This window comes from Arvicanthis niloticus, chromosome 7 (genome assembly GCF_011762505.2).
Source record: "Arvicanthis niloticus isolate mArvNil1 chromosome 7, mArvNil1.pat.X, whole genome shotgun sequence".
NCBI classification, from domain to species: Eukaryota; Metazoa; Chordata; class Mammalia; order Rodentia; family Muridae; genus Arvicanthis; species Arvicanthis niloticus.
The window spans coordinates 65607123-65615933 of NC_047664.1; the positions used below are offsets into that span (position 1 = coordinate 65607123).

General features: G+C 40.7%; 1 protein-coding gene across 1 annotated transcript in view; it reads left to right on the forward strand.

Moving 5' to 3' along the window:
• The window catches only part of Pgm2 (phosphoglucomutase 2), a 28937-nt gene extending 24542 nt beyond the window's left edge, over nucleotides 1-4395 (forward strand). The window contains exon 14 of the mRNA XM_034509381.2: nucleotides 3979-4395. Coding sequence (XP_034365272.1) covers nucleotides 3979-4081 — 103 coding nt within the window. The 3' untranslated portion in view covers nucleotides 4082-4395. The remainder of the gene's footprint in view (nucleotides 1-3978) is intronic.
• Nucleotides 4396-8811: the final 4416 nt, after the last annotated feature.

Sequence of the window (8811 nt, forward strand, 5' to 3'; positions counted from 1 at the left end):
CAGGGTGTGGTGGCACATTCTTTTAAGCAAGGCAAAGAAAAAAAGAAAAAAGAAATGTAGAAACAACCATATATATATCAATGAATGGACATAGTCTGTGCCCCAATAAAACTTCTATTCACAAAACCAGACCATGAAGGATATTGCAGACTCCCAACATAGTCTCTACCATTGCTGGTACTTTGCAGTATATCTCTCCTTAATGTTTTCTTTCTCTCTCTCTCTCTCTCTCTCTCTCTCTCTCTCTCTCTCTCTCTCTCTCTCTCTTTCTCTCTCTCCCTCCCTCCCTCCCTCCCTCCCTCCCTCCCTCCAGTTTTCTTTTCTCCTGGATCTATTTTGTAGACCAGGCTGGCCTTAAACTCACAGAGCTCCGCTTGCCTTTGCCTCCTGAGTGCAGTTAAACTGTTAAATTCTTGAGGAAAATGCTCTTTTGGATGTTATCCCTCTAGGTCACCAAGGATAATTGCCTTCATTTAAAGTAAACTGTAAGTGGAAATCCTTTTACAGCAATATCAAAATTAGCATTTGAATAACCAGGGACTATTTGTGAGCCTAGCCTTGTCAACATGAATTCAGATTTGCCCTGAAGTCCTCAAAATAGCTTCCCCCCACCCCCATTCAGAATTGCATTGGGGAACTCAGATAGCTTCTGCCGCCATTTATTTTACATCAATTTTTGGCCTGGTTAGAGAGACATGCAGCCTGGTTGTGAAAGACACTTCAATATCTGTTTCCATAATATAACCCATTGAATTTAAACTTAAGAAACGAGGATTGATTCCTAATTTGAGTTTACATAGCCATGCAATGTGTCCTTGTCTTTAAAATATTACTCAGCACATCACACCTTAAATTTCAAAATGGGTCACATAGGATTAGGATAGGGAATAAATGCTAAGATCAAACTTTATTTTTAGTAATTATTATACTGCTAAATCCTATAGAGAGGCACTAGTGCCCCCCACACATTAAACATGCACCACAGAAACATTAACCTAATGAGCAAAGGAATCAGTATACAGAGGTGTCATGTTTGGGGACTAAATATTTATAAAGACATTGATAATTGGCAAATTCACTGAGGTTATTTTAGGCACCAATTTTAACTAATTATGACTATATTTGCCTTCCAAAGAGTTGTTAATTTTTTTCAAAGCACATTTGTGGAGATACAAAGAGAACAGCATAATTTACATGCATTTATGGGTAATAGTTACTATATATGTTGCTAATAGGAATAAAAATAATTCTAATGATAGCTCTTTTTATTGAGGTCTTTGGGTCAGGTTCTGGGCTCATTACTTTATATAGTATATCTAAATATATACAATAACTCTCTGGAGAAGGTAAAGTCTTTATCCCAGTTTTATAGACAAAGAATATGGGTCTTAGAGAGCCCACGCCCCTTGCCCGAGGGTACATAACTAATAGAGACAGAATTAATGTTGCAGTGAGATTGGTTGCCTTAATTATATATACCATTGCCATCACAATGTCAAAATGATCTTAACCGATTGCAGAAACTGCCATTACCTTTCGGACAAACTGCATATGAGTCAGGTGGTAAAGAAGGAGGTAATAGAAGTGTATGAAGGGTTAATTTCCAAACCCAGCCGTGGAAACTCACATTAGACTCTATAAGCTGCTGGGAACCCACGTCACTGGCAAGCAGGCGTATGTTATTGCTTCTATTCCTGGGCCTGTTATATACAAATAAAAGTTTCATACGTGCTTGAAAACCTGACTTTCTTAAAGGGATCAGTTTTTCTAGATTTTTTTTTTAATATACTTTAGTTGTGATGTTTTTGTTTTTAGGTTTAGGTTTTTGTTGTCTTTTGGTTTTTTTTCTTTCTTTCTTTCTTTCCTTCTTTCTTTCTCTCTTTCTTTCTGTGATGAGCAGTAAAGACTGCAGCTCCCATTTCCTACTATGCGCTTTGATCTCCCTACTATGCACTTTGATCTATTAGAAATAAGTTTGGGCAAAAAAAGAGTCTGCTACTCCAACTGAAGTGGCTGCCGAGGCAAATTTGACCCTTGATCACGAGCATGCATTCAGAAGAGCAAGCATGTGGACACTGGAAGTGTGACTGACTTTTCCCCATTGGCTGGAGTGGTTTTAAAAGCATGGGCACAGAGGAAATCGAGGAAACAGCCAGCCAGGGAGACTGAGGACTTCACAAAGATGTAGTTAAAGCTGAGTAGGATTGAAGCACAAGAGAACCAGCAATGTTTTCTCTGCGGTGTTGGGTACACGGTGTACATCCTCTGGGGATGCTAGGACCAAAACTGTAGTTCTTTAAAAGCCTTAGGAGAGGCAAACAATAATTTTGTTTTGTGGAGACCTTGGATTGGAAAACCTTTAGGGGATGTAAGACATATTGCCTCCTGGGACCCCCCCCCAAGTCAACATATGTGTTCCCACTCAAAAGATCATGGAGTTCTTTTTTTGTGTGAGGGGTTCTACTTTTATTTATTTATTTATTTATTTATTTATTTATTGGTTTTCTGAATTCCACACTCATGAAGTTTAGTTTCAGTCTAACTAGGTCCATTAAGGAAACATTTTCTTTTCTTTTTTGTTTTTATTTATTTTTATTGGATATTATATTTACATTTCAGATTTTATCCCCTTACCCCATTCCCCCCCACCGCCCAGGAACCTCCTATCCCATCCTCCCTCCTCATGCTTCTATGAGGATGTGCTCCCACCTACCCCCCCCCACTCCTACCTCCCCACCCTTGAATTCCCCCCCCCCACTCGGTGTTCAGCCTTCATGGGACCAAGAATCTCCTCTCCCACCTATGCCCAACAAAGCCATCCTCCCCTACATGTACAGATGGAGTCATGGGTTCCTCCCTATGTGCTCCCAGGCTGGTGGTTTAGACCCTGGGGAGCTCTGGTTGGTTGGTATTGTTGCAAGAGAACATTTTCTTAATGATACATATTTTTTTTTTAATTTATATGCATTGGTATTTTGCCCATGTGCCTGTGTGTCAGATCACCTGGAACTGAAATTACAGACAGTTGTGAGCTGCCATGTGAGTGTTGGAAATTGAACCAGGGACCCCTGGAAGAGCAGCCAATGCTCTTAACCACTGAGCCACCTCTCCAACCCTGAAGGGAGCATTTTAAAATACAGACTGGAAGGGGCTGGAGAGATTGGGTCAATGATTAAAAGTGTGAAGTGCTCTTGCAGAGGACCCTGATTCTTTTCCTAACACCACATGTAATGCCAGCTCCACGGGCACCTGCATTTGAATGTACACATGCACATAACTAAACGTTAACATGATTAAAGCTTTAAAACACACATACTTGTTTTAAGTTTTTAATTTTGCTTGAAAATAGAGAGTAGTGGCTCATATTTGCAGTCCTTAATTCCAGCACTCAGGAGGCTGATTTCAAAGACAGCCTGGGATACATAACAATACATACACGCCTCAAAAAAGAATCAAGACTAGACGTGGTACTCTCTCTCGGCCTTTGGGAGGCAGAGGCAGGTGGATCTCTGTGAGTTTGAGGCTACCCTAGTCTGCATTGTTAAATAGAGAGACACTGTCTTAGTTAGGGTTTCCATTGCTGTGAACAGATGCCAAGACCAGGGCAACTCTTATAAAGGACAACATTTAACTGAGGCTGGCTTACAGTTGGGAGGTTCTGTCCATTATCATCAAGGCAAGAGACACAGCAGTGTCCAGGCAAACATGGCCTGGAGGAGCTCAGAGTTCTACATCTTCATCCAAAGGAAGTCAGGAGCAGACTGACTTCTAGGCAGCCAGGAGGATGCTCTCTCAAAGCCCACCCCTCCGCAGTGACACACTTTCTCCAACAGGGCTTTGCCTCCTAGTAGTGCCACTCCCTGGGCCAAGCATATTCAAACCACCACAGACACTGTCTCAATATATATATGGTATGTGTACTTGTTTTGTATTGAGATATTATCCATTAATCTGAGTTTTCCTGCTTATATTTTTCAGTGATCCGGAGCAGCTGAAAAGGGAACTAGATGATCTAGTTGGTGCCATTGAAGAAAATTTTTTCCAGCCACAAAAGTATAACCTACAGCCAAAAGCAGAATAAAGTATTCCAGTGCTGGATATGATTAAATTTACCTCCAATTAAGCTGAACTTGATTTTTAAAGCAATATTTTTTAGGACCAAGTGATTCAGATAATTGCCACAAGTATTTACATATTTTCAACAGCTCTGCCTTCTTTGTGGGTTTTTTTTTTTGTTTGTTTGTTTGTTTTGTTTTGTTTTTTGGGGTATTTTTTTGGCCTGAAAAGTGAATAAAGCAGGCTTGGCCAAACCCAACGAACTAACATCTCTATGACAATGTTAAATCTGGGCATTATCTGAATTTTTTAAATAAAGATTTAAATTTTTTTCAAGTAGATTGTAAACAATATGCCTTACTTTACATGCATACCTGTCTTCTGTGTAACTCTTTGTGTGTGTAGTTGAAACAGAGAGAAAACCAAGATGGATTCTAAGTTGTCTCTAGGATAGCCATTTTATAGAACTATTTATACCTATGTTTCTGTCAGTTAATTATAAAATAAAAAATTAAATAGGCTAATAAGGTTTATTTTTTTTAACCTAAGACTTTAGTTTTAATAATATTGTACACATATTCAAATTTTGTTTGTGGAGAGTTAGAATGTTATAAATACAATATTAAACTATCTTAGGCTGTCTTTAGCCCTCTCAATAGTCCTTTACCTCTCTCTCTCTCTCTCTCTCTCTCTCTCTCTCTCTCTCTCTCTCTCTATCTCTCTCTATCTCTCTCTCTCTCTCTCTGTGTGTGTGTGTGTTTGTGGGGTGGAGTTGAGACAGGATCTCCAGGCTCTGGCTGGCCTAGAACTAGCCCTGTGTAAACAAAGCATTCTTAAAGGAATCCACCTGCCTCTGCCTCCCAGGCCATGTTCTGATTTAACATCTTTTTAAAGCATTTTAAAAAATTATTTATTTTTATTTATATGAATAACACTGAAGCTGTCTTCAGACACACAACAGAGGAGTGCATTGGATCCCATTACAGATGGTTGTGAGCCACCATGTGGTTGCTGGCAATTGAACTCAGAACCTCTGAAAGAGTAGTCAGTGCTCTTAACCACTGAGCCATCCTCTCCAGCCTGATCTAACATCTTTTTGACTGTCAGGGTAAGCTTCAGAATGTCTTAGCAGACATCTAGCTTCTACCCATCCAAAAGTGTAGCAAGTCATCAGCCAGCACACAGACCTATGGCAGAGACTGCCCTGTAGTTCCCACCAAGGCATTTAGTAAATGCCTTGATTTATGACTTTCATGCGCTCTGTAATAAATAAAAGCACATATAACCAATTCCATGTTGGAGCATGATACTTAGAGTAACATGAACCCGTGTTCCTGGACCATGATCATTCATATTGGCTCCTGACTAAACTCTTATTCCTTTTGCAGTAAGAGCTATTTTGCATTGATACTGTGTTTGTGTTGAAATTGGTGTTGTCTCTCTAATCATTAAAACCAAACAACTCATGGCTGGTCAATGGCCGGTCAGTGTTTGGTGGTGCACATCTTTAATCCCAGAACTCAGAAGGGAGAGGCAGTTGGATCTCTAGTTCTTGAACATCCAGAGCTGCACAGAGAAACTCTGTCTGGGTGGGGTTGGGTGGGGGATCAGGCAGGACAGGACAGACAACTCAGAATTTTCAGCTTGAAACATAATTTATTAGTTTATTATTCTTTTAGTCTAGCAAACTTTATCGCAACCTTTGGTCCTGAGGCAGCAAAGACCGTGAGGAATAACTGTGAACCTGTCTAACCAGCTGTTCTGTGTGTGGTATACCTCGTCAGAGTCTGTCTAGAAGTACAAAGCTGGTAGAGACCCAGTCTTGCTTTGGTGGGGATCATAGTCTAGTGGGTGGGTAACTGTTACTCTGCTTTCTGTTGCTGTCACAAGGTTTCAAGTAGTAATAGAAAGCTTGTTAAGTAGTATAGGAGGGATGTCAGAGGAATGTCACAGGTAGGAAATTCTTGGTGAGGGACCAACCTCTAAAGACAGTTTCCCAAACCCAGAGCTCAGCATCAGCAAAGATGTAGACAAGATTCAAGGATGGTGAATGCCACTCGGAGGAAACTTGAAGGCACACATACCCTCACCCCCAATCTGTCCCCTGTCACCTGGATTTCTAAGAATTAGTATGCCATGGTATTTCTTCCTCCTGTTACTACAGAATGTAGTAACCCTTCCTTTGTTCCGTTCTTTCTTTAAAAATATTTTACACAGTCTGTGTGTGTGTGTATATATATATATATATATATATATATATATATATATATATGAATGTTTTCATGCATGTGTATATGAGCATCATGTGTGCACAGTGCCTGTAGAAACCAGAAAAGGATATCATGTCCTCTGAAAATGGAGTTCCCAGTGGTAAGGCCTTGTTGTAGGTGCTGAGGACCAAACCTGGATACTCTGCAAAGGCAGCAAGTGCTTATACTGGTAAGCCATCTCTGCACCTCTGTGTTCCAGTCTTATTACCAAAATAAGCAGTAGTTCAACCATTAATGGAAAGACATTAGGCCTAGGGGTGTAGCTCTGGTTTGTTCATAGGCTAAAGTGCTTAGCTAACATGCAAAAAGCCCTAGTTTCAGTTCCCAACACCAAACACTCCATGGCAGATAAATTACTGTGTGTTCTCTAACGGAACAGAGCTAACAGATGGCTCTAATTCCAGTGATACATACATACATACATACATACACACACACACACACACACACACACACACACACACACACACACTTGCCAATGAGAATGAGAGCAAGCAGGCAAAGAGCAAAAGCATCCTTCTTCCTTGTCCTTTACATAAGCTGCTGCAAGAAGGTGTGCCCCAGATTTAGCGTGAGTCTTTCCAACTTCAAGTAATCTGGATTTAAGGTAGATCTTCCCACTTCAAATGATCCAGTTAACTAAAACTCCCTCACAATTGTGCCCAGCTGCCTGGGTTTTTAGCTTATTCCAAGACGTAGTCAAGCTGACAACCAAAAATACCCATCACTGCATGTGAGAATCAAAGTTTGAAATAGCATCATGCCTACAGATTTCTCCACAGAAGCAATGCATGACGGGTACCTATATGAATCTGTAGATAAAAACAAAAACAAACAAACAAACAAACCAGAGGCATGAGAAACTCCAATGTGATGGTCAAGAGAGTGGAGATCAGGGATGTGAAAGGTTCCCACCTGTTCCTCTGCTAGTTCCTTGATAAACTTTTGAGGAGCAAACTGTAAACGGCCTCTCAGGTGAGGACACTAGCATCTGGCCAAATCCTGCTGCAGAATGGAGTTGGGAACCCAACCCAGGAGCTAGCTGTAGATCTTACTAGCTGTTGAAACCATTTCAACATAGTGTTGTGCAATTTCCAAAGGGAAGTTAGGGTTGAAAGTTACAGAGATGAACAAGCCCAATTATCCTTTAATGTACTGTTCTGTACTCTGTCTACCCTCCCTGGAAAAAGAACAATTAAAAACCAAGAATCCTTAGATGGCATGAAGTATAGAGCCATTTCTGATATGGGTTCCCGGGTTTAATGTTACAGCAGTCTAAGGTGGCCACAAGCTCTGGTTAGTCTGTGAGTCAGAGCTCCAATGGCTTCCACTATTTCTTTTTCAGATCCTTCACTGTTCTCTGTCCTCAGCAAGCCTCTGGATGCTTCTAACTATCGATGTTCTAGGGTTCCAAATTCCCCTTCCAAGTCCTGATATTGGCATCAGCATTGTCTTACTTGGACTTTCCCACTAGATGCCCTTAACTGAAGCAAGCGTAGCCTGGCCACAAATTAGTACCCCCATGCCTCAGTTTCCCCACTGCCCTTCCCCTCCCTCTTATTCTGTGCTTGCACCACTGAGAGAACTGTCAATGCTTTGAGTGTCTTGGCTCCACTTGTTTTTTCTTACCAGGAGAACACACTTTACATACTTACGGAGAGTTTTAAAATAAAATATTAGCACCCACCCTTGGCAACAGCCATACCTCAGTTCTTTTCCAGTCTTGTGACCTCATTTTACCACGGAAGATTTCTGAAGCAAATCCTAGACCTGTCATTGGACCTCTAAATACTAAATACTTTAGTGCTTAAGAGACAAGGACTTGTGTATACACACACACACACACACACACAGAGAGAGAGAGAGAGAGAGAGAGAGAGAGAGAGAGAGAGAGAGAGAGAGAGACAGTCACAGCTAAAAATGCCGATACTTTTGATATCAGGAAAATGACCCAGTCAGCATGAAACTTTCCCATTGTTTTATTTATCTCATTTATCCATTGCTGGATCAGGGTTCAGGTACTGACCACTCATTGTGTTTGATTAATCATCCAATATAGAAATTATTTATTCTTCTTCGATTTTTTCCTTGTGATTTGTTGTCTCAGACTGCCAAATCTGACTGTAGTGCTGTCCGCTGTTTGGATTCCATTCACTGTTTGCTTTTGGTGTGTTTTGCTTGTTCTTCTGGGCTCTGTATTACCTGTTAGCCAGTACTGTCCTTTAGGAAGCATGTTGACCCAGATTTGACTTTCTGGTAACAATGGGGTGAGGGGGCAGAGGATAAGAGAGGCTCATACCATTTCTAGTTGTTCTTATATTTACAAAGCTTAGGCCAATGAGATGGCCCAATCTGTAAAGGTAGAAGGAGAGACCTGACTGTGCAATGTTGTCTTCTGACCTCTGCATAATTGTATACCCATAACTCATGCAAACACAGTAATAATAAATAAATTTTTTAAAAAGATGACTAGGTAAATGGTAAC